The 19,359-nt window shown below is 43.1% G+C and overlaps 1 protein-coding gene across 1 annotated transcript in view; it reads right to left on the bottom strand.

Annotated features, from left to right (window-relative positions):
* The window catches only part of CEP104 (centrosomal protein 104), an 89,366-nt gene extending 70,033 nt beyond the window's left edge, over positions 1 to 19,333 (bottom strand). The window contains exons 1-6 of the mRNA XM_075279833.1: positions 19,078 to 19,333; positions 6,896 to 7,026; positions 5,206 to 5,379; positions 4,633 to 4,771; positions 3,888 to 3,947; positions 3,043 to 3,119 (exon numbers count right to left, since the gene is read on the bottom strand). Coding sequence (XP_075135934.1) covers positions 3,043 to 3,119; positions 3,888 to 3,947; positions 4,633 to 4,771; positions 5,206 to 5,379; positions 6,896 to 7,008 — 563 coding nt within the window. The 5' untranslated portion in view covers positions 7,009 to 7,026; positions 19,078 to 19,333. The remainder of the gene's footprint in view (positions 1 to 3,042; positions 3,120 to 3,887; positions 3,948 to 4,632; positions 4,772 to 5,205; positions 5,380 to 6,895; positions 7,027 to 19,077) is intronic.
* Between the last annotated feature and the right edge of the window lie 26 nt (positions 19,334 to 19,359).

The raw sequence follows: 19,359 nt of genomic DNA, 5'->3' as shown, positions 1-19,359 counted from the left end.
AAAATACCAAAGCATATGTGACACTTTAAAGGTGTTCTCCACCATTTAAAAATTAATGGCCTATCACCACACTTCCCGGACTCCCTCAGATCAGCTGTTTCTTAGCGAACACAACTTCATGGCATTGTTTACATGCTGGGCTCTGCACTGTGACATTGGTTATGATACAACAATGGTGTCCCATAACTGAATGAGACACTGCTGCAATACCCATAACCGATGATACTAAATGTACAAGTGAGCAGAGCAATAACTGGGATGCAAACATGTCAGAAGCTGCACGCTCAGGGAAACAACTGATCTGCAGGGGATCCAAACAGACAGACACCTGCAGATCAAAAAGCGATGGCCTACCATAAAGATAAACCACCAGTTTATTTTTTAAAAGGTGGTTAATCCTTTTAATGTTTCCTTACATTATGTTTTTTTTTTTGTTTAGATAAAATTATTAAAAGTTGAAGGTGTTGTCCGGGATAAAATTATTTTTCTACACGAAGTTAAACACCCCTGCCGACATTCTAACTTAATTTACAAAAAAATAGTATAATAAAATGTAACAAATTCACCCGGATTACAGGGGCAGTCATGTGACCGCCCCAAACACTTTTTCAGATATTCCAGTGATGTTCTGTTTCCAGGAACAAAACGTCACCTATACTAACCCCCACCCTTCTACCCCATCATACTTACCTGTCTTCCTGTCCGAATCTTCTTGGCACGGGATATCACTTCCTTCAGGGGTGCGGTTCCTCCTCTTTTTCATGTCTTCCAGCAACTGCGCAATACAGCCAGAGTGCTGACATGTGCTGTAGCTGACAATGCCCACGCTGACACTCTTGCTCTATCCAGGTGTGGGCAGATGTCAAGAAGAGGAGGAGCCGGCACCCCTGAAGATCCAGACCAGTAAGTATGATGGGGGTTCAGTTAGTTGGGTAGGGCTAATAGTGGTCGGGCTAGCTAGTGAGACAGGGAGGGGTGTGAGAGAGGGAGGGAAAGGAGGGAGGGTAGTGTGAGTCGGCTCTGAGTGAAGCGCAAAGGCATCATCAGAAAGCTAACCATGTAAATAAATGTAGAAGATACCAGAAGCTGTCAGAGAAACCCAGGAATCACATAAACACTGCTAAAGGTACTTGGTTGAACTTATTAACCTATTAATAACACTAACCGACCTTTTTGAAATGTTTTATTTATTTATTTTTTTGCCAGAAAAACCCTTTAACCTCTTCCAAACTGCCCATAAACTATATACCTCCAGGCGGTCTCTCTGTTGTCCTGCAAGGACGTACCTGCATGAAATCAGGGGAGCCAGCTGTAACTACAGCTGGAGCTCCCCTAGAGAAGGCAACAACAGTTTATTACCATTCCTGCCTTCTCGATTGCTGTGATCAATGAGCGCTGTATACACAGCTAAGAGCGCCGCCATAATGCGGCTCCCCTCTGTCCCAGCAGTCATGTGATTCTACGGGATCACATCTGTTAGAAGTGGTCCCAGATCAGCTCAGGCAGTCATGGGCAGAAGGCTGTATTCCTCCTGCAACTGGGGCTAAATATATCAGCCCGAGTAACAGGGAAAATCACCCACCCCCACAAAAAATAGTGGTTAGATATCCCCAAAGGTCTGTAATGACCTTATAGGAAGGAAGGAAGGGAGGAAGGAAGGAAAAAAAAAAAAAAAAAAAAAAAAAAAGTAAAAATTAAAATGTTAGCACTTTGTGCTATTACATTAAAAAAATGAAAAGTGAAACACAGACGTTTTCCCTCTTCTTTTGTTTATATTTTGCCAGCCAAAATTTTTTTTTTCTAAACCCATAAAAATACAGCCCTAATCATCACCGAAAAAAAACACAGAAATAAGTTGAATAACGCAAATGATAAAGATGTTACAGTCCTCAAAACTGCACATACAAAAACAACTCAAAAATGTGTCTGGTTCTGAACCAGAAATTGGCCTGGTACTGAAGTGGTTAAGTTCTAGATAGTTTTGTCTTACACAGCAATTGTTTGTATTCCCTGATGAAGCCTTTTGGGCGCATGACATCCTGGTAGGTGACTGAGCTCATGTCAGTACTGCTTTGTATACGATATATTACCTATATGTTCATGTATCCACAATCAGTATACATAATGCTATAATCATTGTGCAGTCCCCATCCGGATGTCATTTCACTGTGCCTATGTTTTGCTTTTTGGTATTTCTTCCCCTTCTATTTTCTGTCTGATTTTTTACATTTTTATTGGAGTATATAATATAATACATTATGATCTATTTTATTATATATGTGTGGACTTCTTCATTCACTTGTTGCTTCATCTACATCTATTAGTCAACCTTTAAGCCATTTCCAATATACTTCCATAAACAGAACATGTAGATAGTTTCATTCTTCCTATTTTTGGTTCAGCTTGGTGGAAACAAGTAATACAAATTGTACCATGTGAACCGTGAACCAGTGAGTTCCCTGTAGCACATTACAGAATAGCTAATGCTGTGGTCAGAGTAAGAAGAAATAGTGGCTGAATATATTACTCCGCTCAGAATAGTCAGTCCATTTACTATTCACTTCTGCAAAATATAAATTAAATTAAGATTAAGATTGTCAAAGTCATCACTCCCTCTAGTGGACTTTCTATCACATTGCACTAATATGTTTATTGTATTCTTATAAACCAGACCCGCTCAGGCAAGCCTTAATAGACTTTGCTTTTTTACATTCATGTTGTAACAGAAAAGGGCCTTCCCCAAACTCCTGCCGTAAAGTGGGAAGCAAAAAACTCTCCTAAATGTCTTGGTGTGCTAAACAATTAAAGGGGTTGTCCGGGATATCCATAAAACCCTACACTAATCTAAACATCTTCCCCCCTCCCTCTTTCTAAATTACATTATTAATCAAAAATTTACCCGTATTCCTGGGGTGGTCACGTCACACATTTGCTCAATTTCATGGGAATCCTACTAACATACCAGAATGTTTGTGGAGTGTAAAACCAGATGAACGAGAGGAAACCTAGACAAATAACATTTTTAGGAATCTCATGCTTTACCCGGTATACGATGCATCAATGGCAGTGTCCTCCAAGCTGCTCCCCAGGTACTGATCAATAAGTTTATCTCTTGTCGGCTGCCAACAGATTAAAATAATCAATGACAGATACAGATGCTTAGATGGTTTCTAACTTTTCAAACAACTTATGTTGTAACAATACCCAATCCTATGCTCATTGCTACCATTCTGCTTGTTTATCAGTGACAAATCAATTTAAAAAGTCAGCCACTAGGGGGCTCCTCTCTTATAAGCTCCCGAGGTAGTGTTGCCTTGGCTCAGCGTGATCGGACATGCTGCACAAGCCAGTGCATCACAGCTAAGACAATGTCTGCCTTGACATTTGTTTTTGCAGAGTGGCCCAAGTTACAATAAGTATGTCTTTCCTAAACTCAACCTTAACCCAAATCAGCCGGCTCTCATGTGGACACAGGGGGTGACGTCTAATACTAACAGTTACATGAGGTCATGTGAACACAAGAGGTTTAGGCTTCACCCCTTAAGAGTCTATACATTGTAAGAGGGAGGAGGAAATAGGCGAGTGCCAGTCTTATCTCCTGACCCCGAGAGAACAGGACCAGAGTCCCCTGCAGCCACATCTATACAGAGGAAGGGGCTGCAGCTCTGCATATATTACTGAAGAGGCAGCTCGGAGCATATTAAAGATTGACTGATAAGTGTTGGTAAATCTATACGATGGACTCCCACCGTGCAGATACTGAAGCTTTATCCTGTGGATCGGTCATTAGTATGAGAAATACTCGGTGGCCCAGAAACCCCTTTAAACATAGTCTTCTCCGATTCCAAAGACTCCCTTTATAAGACACTTTCATATTCAGGGCTTACCAGGTTCTCTTCATTGTAGTCCACAGGATCGCCAATTATATTTATTGCTATTAGTGCAACCTAAAAGACAGAATAAAAAAAAACAAACTATTGTCTATTATTCTATAAAAAGAGTCATCTACACAAGGTAGAAACTTAGAAGCAAACTGTTCTCCTGGTACCACCTGTCACCATTACTTCATGTAGTAATGTCTGGCGTCCCATAAATGGGCTATGACGATGTGACACAATCTAGTCAAGGGGGAATAAATGGCATTAAATGACACAAGACTTATTACTAACCTAGTAAATCCCCCCCGCCCACCACACCAGTGTAACTCCTCCGCAGTGCTCCCTGCTGGTCTTTGCAGTGATAACACGCTGGACTACACACCTGATAACTGCAGCCGATCTCTTGCATATGCAGTGTGCGGCTTGAGACCAATTGCTGTGAGTCCTCAACCCCCCCCCCCCCCCCCCCCCCCCCCGCATGAATGTGAATGTGTGACTAGGATTCCATTCACCTCTTTGGGACTGACAGAGATAGCCAAATAAGTGAATGGAGCAGCTGTCACATGTGTACAGTACTGGCTCCATTCACACAAGGAGCATGGGGCCCCCCTATCATTACCTCTGGGGGGTTCCAGTGTTAATACTGCCAGTGGTCAGACACATTCTCTGTCCTGTTAGTGGTAAGATCTCTATAATATAACACTGAGCACATTGGGGTAAATAATGTTTAGGGGTTTTTTTATGAGGAAATTACCTGATTGTAAAGATTATATCTATTGGTGTAGTTCTTATGAAAGATCAGTTTTAAGTACTGCCCCACGGCATCCACATAGACAGACTTCAGTTCCCGGGCCTTGTAGCTGGTCTTTTCATTATCGGAGAGAGCTACATACCTAAAACAGTGACACACAGGACAGATTACAACTTGGATTTTATAATTTTATATATTACGTAAGGATGAACACTCATGTGAAAGACAACAGATGCTGTGCAGGAGACAACTGAAAGAATGCCTCCTCTATGTCCCAAAGGAACAGTCTACAACATTTCTCCTTCTGCATGCGTCACCAGTTGTTAAATCATAATAGACAGAATCACATAAGGCTGAGGTGACACAAACAACTGTATTGCCTAGATCCCCCCCCCCCCCCCAAAAAAAAAAGTAATTTTACAAACAATTTTGGATGAAAGTTTCTTGTAATGTTTAAAAAGTGCTAACTATTAGCACCATCTAGTGGACAGATTATGAAATGACTTTCCATACGATATTCAGGCTCTAATAGCTCTCATAAATAAAATGGTTGTAGGGTAAAGATAACACACATACCCCAACCTACGGAACCGCTCAGTCTGGTAAGGGGTGAAGTATTCAGGCAGACTTTCAGAAATGTAAAACTCTATTTTGGATGAGATCATGTACTGATGAGCGAGTAGCTGAAGTTTCCGGATCCGGCATCTCTCCACCATTTGTATTACAATCTCTTGAGGATACTGACAAAACCTGTATAAAAGAGACCATAAAACGACTAATATAACAACGTAGCAAAACAGGATTTTTAATCTTGAAGTCAATGTGTCCCATCAGGTAAAAAGAATTACTGACAAGTCCCCTCTGTCCTTATAGTAGCGGCCAATGAGATTAATAAACACAACTGCATGTGGACAAAGGACTTGGATACAGACACTGAATTCATTAAAGTCACCTTAGTTGGGGTGGGGGGGGGGGGGCATCTCTGAGAGCGATGGGGAATAGCTCTCTCTTAAAATATATAAAAATATGTTGTAAAATAATATCTCAGTTGATTATTAGAAGTAAAAGGTAAAAATGTAAAGGGTTTGTCCGGTTTCAGACCAAATATTAGGTGACAAATGTTATTATGTTATAGTTTACACTTTGGGTGGGGGGGAAGGGGCCGCCAATACAGACCCGGTATCCACTGTAATAGGCGGATGCCGGGGAGGGATAGACGCCGGCACATGTGCCGGGGCCTGAGACATCGCTGCACTCCTGCCCTGCATGAAGCCAGCAGGAGCGATGCTGCTATTGCGGGGAGGGACGGAGGAGCAGAATAGCAGCATCACTCCTGCCGCTGCTGGCTTCATGCAGGGCAGGAGTGTAGCGATGTCTCAGGCCCCGGCACATGTGCCGGCGTCTATCCCTCCTCAGCATCCGCCTTCCTGTTACAGCGGATGCTAGGTCTGTATTGCAGCCATATTCGGGACTATAAGACGCACCCTTCTTTTCCCCCCAAATTTGGGGGGAAAAAAAGTGCGTCTTATAGTCCAAAAAATACGGTATATTGGAAAATTGTATTCGTCTGAAACCCGAGCGCCACTTCAAGTAACCATATAAACAAAGATGTCTATTGGTAAATCTGAAGGGACTTTCTTATAAAACATGCCTCACCTACTGTAGAGGATCTTTTTTTTTTTTAAGACAAAGCAGAAGCCATTCATTATTTTATAAAGCTAAAATGCTTCTTCAAAATGAATATCTGCAGCTGCTATGACATGTATGACACTGCCAGCCAGACAGGAAATGTCCTTTAAGGGGGTCTCCTGGTACCCGTGCTTTAGAGAATGGTAGAGATCTCAGTGGTGTGACTATTTCCAAACTATTGCTTCTTACCTATTACCCCCAGTCCACATCTGTATTCGGTATTCTGTTCGTGGAGTCCGCTTGGGGACCCCCCCGAATGGACACCTATATGCATTAAAAAGCAGTTAGCTAAAAAAACCACACAGACCCCATAGACTATAATGGGTCAGTGCGGTTTTCGCTCGGTGTCCACACCAAACATGGTTTTGTGCGGAAACTGAGCAGAAACCACACGGACCTCATTATAGTCTATGGGGTCCATGTGGTTTCCTTAGGTAAACACTTTTTAAAAAGTGTATAGGTTTCCGTTCAGGGGTCCTCAAACGGCTCCATGAATGGAATACCGTATACAGATGTGAACCGGGCCTTACAGTCCAGGTAAAAAGTGAAAACAGCAAAACAAATCTTTGTATTTTACCTTGGGGATCTCCAGCCGCTGACTGTAGGAGCATGGACCATTAACTCTTTGGCACTAAATCCATCCTCATGGCCAGATGAGCTGACCACAACAAATCCTATCTTGTGTGGCATCCTGGAGATTTGCAGAACCTGCAAGACACAGAGAGTAACGATGTTAGGAGCCCGTAAAATGATAACGGTGTATGGCACTGCAAAGTCAAGGAGGCCTAGAGCTTCCTGCAGACATCCATTAACCCTATGCAACACGGTAAAGGCCTGCATTAATCCAGGGAGAAAAAAAATCTGTAGACGTTCACCTTTACTGACAGAAGCAGCAGGAGGATATCAAGAAAAGTGTAAGTTAGGGGTTAAGTATGTTCTGTACCTCACCCGGGCTACAGATCTCCATGGAGAGCAGATACCTGACAGATGACACAGGCTTCTGGTATCCTTAACGGAAGGCTCATGGTTGACGCCACTTCTCCAGTGAAAGGTATACATGTAATCCAAGTGATGCCCCCATGCCCCTTGGACTATGCCTATTAATAGTATGGACACTGGTACATTACACAATAATGCCACCCATGGCACCAGCCATATGGCTCAACAGCTTTGTAATGGATTTACTGAAATCTGGATAAATCCTGTTAATAGACTGTGCAGTGATACGTCCAAGTAGTGGAGACAGCATACTGTAGCAAATGGATGCTATATACTGTCTATAGGGGAATAATCTATAGGCCCTTCACTCCTGGGAGACCTGGCGGTTGTTTGTCAGCCCATTGTCCTGCACTATATACATATGTACACTCATCAGTATATGACACTGTACTATGATATCACAGGACAAACAATAGGAGATCCAGTATAAAGTCTCTGAGCAGCGGCCACTCTTTATGGGGTCTCTCTGTACAGAAGCCTTCAGTCGTGTCACTATAATAAAGGGACCTGAAGTCACACAGATCTGGGTCAGACAACGCCGGGAAATCTGAGCAGGGGATGTGATTGTGTCCTGTAAGCTCTCCGACAGCTTTATACCAGCCATACTAGAGGGGAGACAGTGAGAGAGGCTTTAATAATACCTGTGATAGGTACTAAGGATGAGAGTACAACACATACAGGTCCGATCAGCACTGCAAGGAGAGTACCAGCATTTATAACATACTGGTCCCATTAACCCCTTAGAGACACAGCCCAAAAGTGACTTAAGGACCAGGCCTCTTTTTTCAAATCTGACATGTGTCACTTTAAATGGCGATAACTTTGAGACGCTTTAACTTACACAAGTGATTCTGAGATTGTTTTTTCGTAACACATTGTACTTCAAGTCAGTAGTAAATTTTCGTCGATATGTTTTGTCTTTAATTATGAAAAAATAGGAAATTTGGTGAAAATTTTGAAAAAAATGCAGTTTTCAAACTTTGAAATTGCAAGCCTTTCAAATAGAAAGTCATACTACCCGAATTTTTTCATAAATATAATTAACCATGTCTCTGATTTATGTAGCAATCAAATTTTAAGCACCCTTTCATTTTTTTCAGATATTATAAGGCTTACAAGTCAAGCAGTAGTTTTCCAAATTTTCAAGAAAATTTCCAAAACACATTTTTCAAGGGACCAGTTCAGTTCTGAAGGGAACTTGAAAGGCCTCTTTAATAAAACCCCCCAAAAGTCACCCCATTCTAAAAACTGCACTCCTGAAAGAATCTAAAACAGCAGTTAGAAAGTTTCTTAACCCTTTCAGCATTTCACAACAATTAAAACAAAATGGAGGTCAAATTTACATTTTTCAATTTCTGTCACTAATATATTCATTTAGCCCTAGAATTTACACATTTACTAAGGTTTAAAGGAGAAACTGCACCCCACATTTTGTTACACAATTTCTCCCGAACACGACAATACCCCATATGTGCTGGTACCCTAATGTACGGGCACACGGTCGCTCTCAGAGCGGATGGAGCACTAATTGGATTTTGTAGGCCAGATTTTGCTAGAATATTTTTCAGGCGCCATGCCCCGATTGCAAAGCCCCCAAGGTGCCAAAACAGTGGAAAACCCCAAAATGTCACCCCATTTTGGAAACTAGACCCCTCAAGGAATTTATCAAGGGGTATAGTGAGCACTTGGACCCTACAGGTGTTTCACAGATTTTTTTACCATTGAGATGTGAAAATGAAAAATTACTTTTTTTATAATAAAATGTCACTGTAGCCCCAAATTTTTCATCTTCACAAAGGGTTAAAGGAGAAACTGCACCCCACATTTTGTTACACAATTTCTCCTGAACACGACAATACCCCGTATGTGCTGGTACCCTAATGTACGGGCAAACGGTCGCTCTCAGAGCGGATGGAGCGCTAATTGGATTTTGTAGGCCAGATTTTACTAGAATACTTTTCAGGCACCATGTCCCTTTTGCAGAGCCCCCAATGTGCCAAAACAGTGGAAACCCCCAAAATGTCACCCCATTTTGGAAACTATACCCCTCAAGGAATTTACCAAGGGGTTTAGTGAGCCCTTTGACCCTACAGGAGTGTAACAGAATTGGCCCAACAAAAGGAAAAGTGACATTTTTTGCTATAAAATGTAGCTTTAACCCCAAATTATGCATTTCCACAAGGGGTTAAAAAAGAAAATGCACCCCACAAATTGTCAAGCACTTTGCCCCAACTACAGAAATGCCCCACATGTGGATGTAAAGTGATGTATGGGCACACTGTAAAGTCCAGAGCTGAAGGATCGCTATTGGGATTTTGGAGGGCAAATTTAGCTGAAATCTGTTTCAGGCACCATGTTGCATTTGGAGAGCCCCTGAAGTGCTAGAACAGTGGAAACCCCCCCCCCCCCCAAAAAAAAAAAACAAAAAAAAAAAACCGACCATTTTGAAAACTAGACCCCTCAAGGAATTTATCAAGGGGTTTAGTGAGCACTTGGACCCTACAGGTGTTTCACAGATTTTTTTACCATTGAGATGTAAAAATGAAAAATTACTTTTTTTCCAATAAATCGTCCATTTAGCGCCATATTTATAATTTTTGCAAGTAGTTAGAGAATTAAAAGCCCCCCCAGTTTGTCACACAATGTCTCCTGAACACGGCAATACCCCATATGGGATCATAATCTGCTGTATGGGTACATGTTGGGGCTCAGAATGGAAAGAGCGCTATTTGGATTTTGGAGGGCATATATTGCTGGAATAGTTTTGAGGTGCCATGTCGCATTTGCTGAGCCCCTAAAGTATCAATACAATAGAAACCCCTCAAAAGTGACCCCATTTTAGAAACTACACCCGTCAAGGAATGTATCAAGTGGTATTATGATTTTGAGACTAAAAATGCTTCCCAAAAATTGAAATTTTTAAAGAAATATGCCATTTTGGTATCCAATGCATTGCACCCACTTTGTGTTGTCAGAGACCTGCACTCCTAAAACTATTAAGTGGGCCTTCCCGAGGGGCAAAAAAATTATATATGTGGGTATAAACTGCTGCTTGGGCGCACAGCAGGGCTCAGAAGGGAAGGAGCACTGCACTTTTTAGCTTTTGGGGTACAGATTTAGAGGGACTTCCTGGGCGCCATGTTGTTTTTGCAGAGCCCTGGAGGTGCCAGTAAACTGGAATTCCCCAAGAAGTGACCCCATTTTGTAGGGGAAATTTTAGAGTCTCTGCAAAAGTGCCATGGCATCCAAAAACCAAACCGTCTAAGTCTGTGCTCCAAAAACCAAATAACCTTCTTCCCTTCTGTGTCTGGCTGGGCCCTAATATCAGTTTATACCCACATATGACATTACGTACGTTATCCGGGGTACACCAGTGTCATATATGTGCCCTAATATCAGTTTATACTCACATATGACATTACCCCGGTTACACCAGTGTCATACATGTGGCATAAACTGCAGTTTGGGCACACAGCAGGGGGCAGAAGGGAAGGAGCGCGATGCGGCTTTTGGAGTACAGATTCAGATGTTTGGTATCTAGACGCCATGTCATGTTTGTAGAGCCTGTAAGGTACCAGAAAAGTGGATTCCCCAAAGGAGTGACCGCAGTTTGAAAACTGCACCCCTCAAAGAATTTATCAGGGGGTGTAGTGTAGTATTAGTATCCCGGACGTGACTGCACAGCGGATGGCGAAGAGGGAATATATAAGCGGTGCGGAGGACATTGCAGACACTAAATTCCCTACTGTACCCCCAGTAGCTCCTATGATTGGGGGAGTCACACTGGGGTCACTTTGGGGGTCACTTCTGGTATATTTTCCCTCATAAGCTGTAAATATAGGGTGTCCCCTGATATTCGCTTGCACAGCTTATACATTCCCTGCCTGCCGCACCCAGTTGTGTTCTAATGATTTGGCGATTTTGCGTGATTTTCTCTTCACATTGTTAGATGCTGTATTTTCTTTATTTTTCTGCTGACGTGGCCATATAAGGGCTTGTTGTTTGCGGGATGCGATGTATTTTGTAATGACACCATCTTGGGGTGCCTAAAACTTACTGATTACATTTTATTAACTTTTTTTTGCTGGATTTAAAAGAGAAAAAAAATCAATTCTGGTATTGAGTTTTACCTTTTACATTTTTCGCCATGCAGCGTACAGTATAAGTAACATGTGACCTTTATTCTGCGGGTCGGTACGGTTACGGCGATACCTCATTTATGTTATTTTTTTATGCGATACTAATTCTGCAGAACAAAAACACATTTGGGGACATAAATCAGTGATTTTTGCATCGCCATCTTCTGAGAGGCGTAACATTTTTATTTTTCGCTTGACAGTGTTGGTTGAGGGCTTATTTTTTGCGGGACAACCTGTGCATTTTATTGGTACTATTTTGGGGTGCATATGACTTTTTGATCACTTTTTATAGCACATTTTGTAAGGTGAGATGGCGAAAAATCACTACTTCCGGCGGGTTTTTTCCGTTATTTTTTACCGCCGTTCACTGTGTACATTAAATATTGTTTCAGTTTTGTTGTACAGGTTGTTACGGACGCGACAATACCAAATATGTATTGTTTTTATTAATTTTTTGTGTTTTTTTTTTACATAATTCATTTTTTATAGAAAAAAGGGATTTTTGGGACTTTATAACTTTATTAATTGTTTTCAAATACTTTATTTTATTTTTTTACACTTTTTTTTTTTTTACTTGTTCTTGTGTCCCTATGGGACACATGGATCAGTGAAGATTGCATCACTGATTCTCTACTCTAGACTGAGACACAGGCTGCAGTGACAGCCTGCACGTGTCTCACTCTAGACACAGGAAGTGAGCTGTGCGGACGGGACAGCTCACTTCCAGAAGACGCCGGGAGCATCACCAGGTCAGTGAGTGCTCAGGGCTGTCTGGGGTCACTAACCAGACCCCAGACTACGTATTACAGATACCGGCACCCCCCGATCTCGGTCCGGGGGGTGCCGGCGGGGGGGGGGAGAGATCGCGGCACCCTTTGTTTGCGGGTGTCATGTTTGACCATCGCAATCAAAGGGTTAAAACCTCCGATCGGTAAAAGTACCGACCGGAGGTTATGGAAAAGGGTGATAGCTGTCAGTAACAGCTATCACTCAGTTCTGATTCCGCCCGCTCAGCTAGTGAGCGGGCGGAATCACCATGACGTAATATTACTTCATGGTGCGCGAAGTACCTCGCGTCCATGACGTAATAGTACGTCAAAGGTCGCTAAGGGGTTAATATCCCACTCCCAAGACTCCAGAACAGAATAAGAGAGTAGCAGCACTGGGCTTATCACTCTGGAAGAGATATTCCTGAGAGTATTGACATATATACACATCTATGACTCCAGTAATGAGAGTACCACCATGTATACACGTCTATGACTCCAGTAATGAGAGCACCACCATGTATACACGTCTATGAATCCAGTAATGAGAGTACCACCATGTATACACGTCTATGGCTCCAGTAACACCACCATGTATACACGTCTATGACTCCAGTAATGAGAGTACCACCATGTATACACGTCTATGACTCCAGTAATGAGAGTACCACCATGTATACACGTCTATGACTCCAGTAATGAGAGTACCACCATGTATACACGTCTATGACTCCAGTAATGAGAGTACCGCCATGTATACACGTCTATGAATCCAGTAATGAGAGTACCGCCATGTATACACGTCTATGACTGTAGTAATGAGAGCACCGCCATGTATACACGTCTATGACTCGAGTAATGAGAGCACCACCATGTATACACGTCTATGACTGTAGTAATGAGAGCACCACCATGTATACACGTCTATGACTCCAGTAATGAGAGTACCACCATGTATACACGTCTATGACTGTAGTAATGAGAGCACCACCATGTATACACGTCTATGACTCCAGTAATGAGAGTACCGCCATGTATACACGTCTATGACTCCAGTAATGAGAGTACCGCCATGTATACACGTCTATGACTCCAGTAATGAGAGTACCACCATGTATACACGTCTATGACTGTAGTAATGAGAGCACCACCATGTATACACGTCTATGACTCCAGTAATGAGAGTACCACCATGTATACACGTCTATGACTGTAGTAATGAGAGCACCACCATGTATACACGTCTATGACTCCAGTAATGAGAGTACCGCCATGTATACACGTCTATGACTCCAGTAATGAGAGTACCGCCATGTATACACGTCTATGAATCCAGTAATGAGAGTACCGCCATGTATACACGTCTATGACTGTAGTAATGAGAGCACCACCATGTATACACGTCTATGACTCGAGTAATGAGAGCACCACCAAGTATACACGTCTATGACTCCAGTAATGAGAGTACCACCATGTATACACATCTATGACTCCAGTAATGAGAGTACCGCCATGTATACACGTCTATGGCTCCAGTAACACCACCATGTATACACGTCTATGACTCCAGTAATGAGAGTACCGCCATGTATACACGTCTATGACTCCAGTAATGAGAGTACCGCCATGTATACACGTCTATGACTCCAGTAATGAGAGTACCGCCATGTATACACGTCTATGGCTCCAGTAATGAGAGTACCACCATGTATACACGTCTATGGCTCCAGTAATGAGAGTACCGCCATGTATACACGTCTATGACTCCAGTAATGAGAGCACCACCATGTATACACGTCTATGGCTCCAGTAATGAGAGCACCACCATGTATACACGTCTATGACTCCAGTAATGAGAGTACCACCATGTATACACGTCTATGACTCCAGTAATGAGAGTACCGCCATGTATACACGTCTATGACTCCAGTAATGAGAGTACCGCCATGTATACACGTCTATGACTCCAGTAATGAGAGTACAGCCATGTATACACGTCTATGACTCCAGTAATGAGAGTACCACCATGTATACACGTCTATGGCTCCAGTAATGAGAGTACCACCATGTATACACGTCTATGGCTCCAGTAATGAGAGCACCACCATGTATACACATCTATGACTCCAGTAATGAGAGTACCGCCATGTATACACGTCTATGGCTCCAGTAACACCACCATGTATACACGTCTATGACTCCAGTAATGAGAGTACCACCATGTATACACGTCTATGACTCCAGTAATGAGAGTACCACCATGTATACACATCTATGACTCCAGTAATGAGAGCACCACCATGTATACACGTCTATGACTCCAGTAATGAGAGTACCACCATGTATACACATCTATGACTCCAGTAATGAGAGTACCACCATGTATACACATCTATGACTCCAGTAATGAGAGTACCACCATGTATACACGTCTATGACTCCAGTAATGAGAGTACCGCCATGTATACACGTCTATGACTCCAGTAATGAGAGTACCACCATGTATACACGTCTATGGCTCCAGTAATGAGTGTACCGCCATGTATACACGTCTATGACTCCAGTAATGAGAGTACCGCCATGTATACACGTCTATGACTCCAGTAATGAGAACACCACCATGTATACACGTCTATGGCTCCAGTAATGAGAGTACTGCCATGTATACACGTCTATGACTCCAGTAATGAGAGTACCACCATGTATACACATCTATGACTCCAGTAATGAGAGTACCGCCATGTATACACGTCTATGGCTCCAGTAACACCACCATGTATACACGTCTATGACTCCAGTAATGAGAGTACCACCATGTATACACGTCTATGACTCCAGTAATGAGAGTACCGCCATGTATACACGTCTATGACTCCAGTAATGAGAGTACCACCATGTATACACGTCTATGGCTCCAGTAATGAGAGTACCGCCATGTATACACGTCTATGACTCCAGTAATGAGAGCACCACCATGTATACACGTCTATGGCTCCAGTAATGAGAGCACCACCATGTATACAGGTCTATGACTCCAGTAATGAGAGTACCGCCATGTATACACGTCTATGACTCCAGTAATGAGAGTACCGCCATGTATATACGTCTATGGCTCCAGTAATGAGAGCACCACCATGTATACACGTCTATGGCTCCAGTAATGAGAGTACCGCCATGTATACACGTCTATGGCTCCAGTAATGAGAGTACCGCCATGTATACACGTCTATGACTCCAGTAATGAGAGTACCGCCATGTATACACGTCTATGACTCCAGTAATGAGAGTACCACCATGTATACACGTCTATGACTCCAGTAATGAGAGCACCACCATGTATACACGTCTATGACTGCAGTAATGAGAGTACCACCATGTATACACGTCTATGACTCCAGTAATGAGAGCACCACCATGTATACACGTCTATGGCTCCAGTAATGAGAGTACCGCCATGTATACACGTCTATGACTCCAGTAATGAGAGCACCACCATGTATACACGTCTATGACTCCAGTAATGAGAGTACCGCCATGTATACACGTCTATGGCTCCAGTAATGAGAGTACCGCCATGTATACACGTCTATGACTCCAGTAATGAGAGCACCACCATGTATACAGGTCTATGACTCCAGTAATGAGAGTACCGCCATGTGTACACGTCTATGACTCCAGTAATGAGAGTACCGCCATGTATACACGTCTATGGCTCCAGTAACACCACCATGTATACACGTCTATGACTCCAGTAATGAGAGTACCACCATGTATACACATCTATGACTCCAGTAATGAGAGTACCGCCATGTATACACGTCTATGGCTCCAGTAACACCACCATGTATACACGTCTATGACTCCAGTAATGAGAGTACCACCATGTATACACGTCTATGGCTCCAGTAACACCACCATGTATACACGTCTATGACTCCAGTAATGAGAGTACCGCCATGTATACACGTCTATGACTCCAGTAATGAGAGTACCACCATGTATACACGTCTATGGCTCCAGTAATGAGAGTACCACCATGTATACATGTCTATGGCTCCAGTAATGAGAGTACCGCCATGTATACACGTCTATGACTCCAGTAATGAGAGCACCACCATGTATACACGTCTATGGCTCCAGTAACACCACCATGTATACACGTCTATGGCTCCAGTAATGAGAGCACCACCATGTATACAGGTCTATGACTCCAGTAATGAGAGTACCGCCATGTATATACGTCTATGGCTCCAGTAATGAGAGCACCACCATGTATACACGTCTATGGCTCCAGTAATGAGAGTACCACCATGTATACATGTCTATGGCTCCAGTAATGAGAGTACCGCCATGTATACACGTCTATGACTCCAGTAATGAGAGTACCGCCATGTATACACGTCTATGGCTCCAGTAATGAGAGTACCGCCATGTATACACGTCTATGACTCCAGTAATGAGAGTACCGCCATGTATACACGTCTATGACTCCAGTAATGAGAGTACCACCATGTATACACGTCTATGGCTCCAGTAATGAGAGTACCGCCATGTATACACGTCTATGACTCCAGTAATGAGAGTACCACCATGTATACACATCTATGACTCCAGTAATGAGAGTACCGCCATGTATACACGTCTATGGCTCCAGTAACACCACCATGTATACACGTCTATGACTCCAGTAATGAGAGTACCGCCATGTATACACGTCTATGACTCCAGTAATGAGAGCACCACCATGTATACACGTCTATGGCTCCAGTAATGAGAGCACCACCATGTATACACGTCTATGACTCCAGTAATGAGAGCACCACCATGTATACACGTCTATGACTCCAGTAATGAGAGTACCGCCATGTATACACGTCTATGACTCCAGTAATGAGAGCACCACCATGTATACACGTCTATGACTCCAGTAATGAGAGCACCACCATGTATACACATCTATGACTGTAGTAATGAGAGCACCACCATGTATACACGTCTATGGCTCCAGTAACACCACCATGTATATACGTCTATGGCTCCAGTAATGAGAGTACCACCATGTATATACGTCTATGGCTCCAGTAATGAGAGCACCACCATGTATACACGTCTATGACTCCAGTAATGAGAGTACCGCCATGTATACACGTCTATGGCTCCAGTAACACCACCATGTATACATGTCTATGACTCCAGTAATGAGAGCACCACCATGTATACACGTCTATGGCTCCAGTAATGAGAGTACCGCCATGTATACACGTCTATGGCTCCAGTAACACCACCATGTATACATGTCTATGACTCCAGTAATGAGAGCACCACCATGTATACACGTCTATGACTCCAGTAATGAGAGCACCACCATGTATACATGTCTATGGCTCCAGTAATGAGAACACCACCATGTATACACGTCTATGACTCCAGTAATGAGAGCACCACCATGTATACACGTCTATGACTCCAGTAATGAGAGTACCGCCATGTATACACGTCTATGGCTCCAGTAATGAGAGCACCACCATGTATACACATCTATGACTCCAGTAATGAGAGTACCGCCATGTATACACGTCTATGGCTCCAGTAACACCACCATGTATACACGTCTATGACTCCAGTAATGAGAGTACCGCCATGTATACACGTCTATGACTCCAGTAATGAGAGTACCGCCATGTATACACGTCTATGACTCCAGTAATGAGAGCACCACCATGTATACACGTCTATGGCTCCAGTAATGAGAGCACCACCATGTATACACGTCTATGACTCCAGTAATGAGAGCACCACCATGTATACACGTCTATGACTCCAGTAATGAGAGTACCGCCATGTATACACGTCTATGACTCCAGTAATGAGAGCACCACCATGTATACACGTCTATGACTCCAGTAATGAGAGCACCACCATGTATACACATCTATGACTGTAGTAATGAGAGCACCACCATGTATACACGTCTATGGCTCCAGTAACACCACCATGTATATACGTCTATGGCTCCAGTAATGAGAGTACCACCATGTATATACGTCTATGGCTCCAGTAATGAGAGCACCACCATGTATACACGTCTATGACTCCAGTAATGAGAGTACCGCCATGTATACACGTCTATGGCTCCAGTAACACCACCATGTATACATGTCTATGACTCCAGTAATGAGAGCACCACCATGTATACACGTCTATGGCTCCAGTAATGAGAGTACCGCCATGTATACACGTCTATGGCTCCAGTAACACCACCATGTATACATGTCTATGACTCCAGTAATGAGAGCACCACCATGTATACACGTCTATGACTCCAGTAATGAGAGTACAGCCATGTATACACGTCTATGACTCCAGTAATGAGAACACCACCATGTATACACGTCTATGACTCCAGTAATGAGAGCACCACCATGTATACATGTCTATGGCTCCAGTAATGAGAACACCACCATGTATACACGTCTATGGCTCCAGTAATGAGAGTACCGCCATGTATACACGTCTATGACTCCAGTAATGAGAGCACCACCATGTATACACGTCTATGACTCCAGTAATGAGAGCACCACCATGTATACACGTCTATGACTCCAGTAACACCACCATGTATACACGTCTACGGCTCCAGTAATGAGAGCACCACCATGTATACACGTCTATGGCTCCAGTAATGAGAGTACCGCCATGTATACACGTCTATGGCTCCAGTAACACCACCACTACCTCACCTGGCACAGTATGTCAGAGCCTCCACCTACATGACAGAAAGTTCTGGAATATTCTGCACTGACACCACACCACACTGATAACACAGCATACAGTATACAGAGCCGGGGATGTACCTCAGACTGCGCCTCCAGCACCACACAAGGGCGGCAGAATTTCGGGCGTCCTCCCTTCTGTGTCCGGACTTCGCCCACAATCACTAAAGACAATGCTTTATAAAAGAAGCCCACTACATAATGACATTCAGTAATGTACACCGGACATCACCCGCCGGGCGTCACATCAATTCCGGGCGCTATCTCTTCATATTCATCTCCATAACCACCGCTTGACAACAGTCTCCAGCCGCTAAGAATTCTGGGAGGTGTAGTTCAGCGCACATCGCTAGGTTGTGTTGT

The sequence above is a fragment of the Leptodactylus fuscus genome, chromosome 6 (assembly GCF_031893055.1).
Source record: "Leptodactylus fuscus isolate aLepFus1 chromosome 6, aLepFus1.hap2, whole genome shotgun sequence".
Classification (NCBI taxonomy): domain Eukaryota; kingdom Metazoa; phylum Chordata; class Amphibia; order Anura; family Leptodactylidae; genus Leptodactylus; species Leptodactylus fuscus.
Note: the sequence above shows the minus strand (reverse complement) of the source record. Positions and strands in the feature narration are given on the sequence as shown.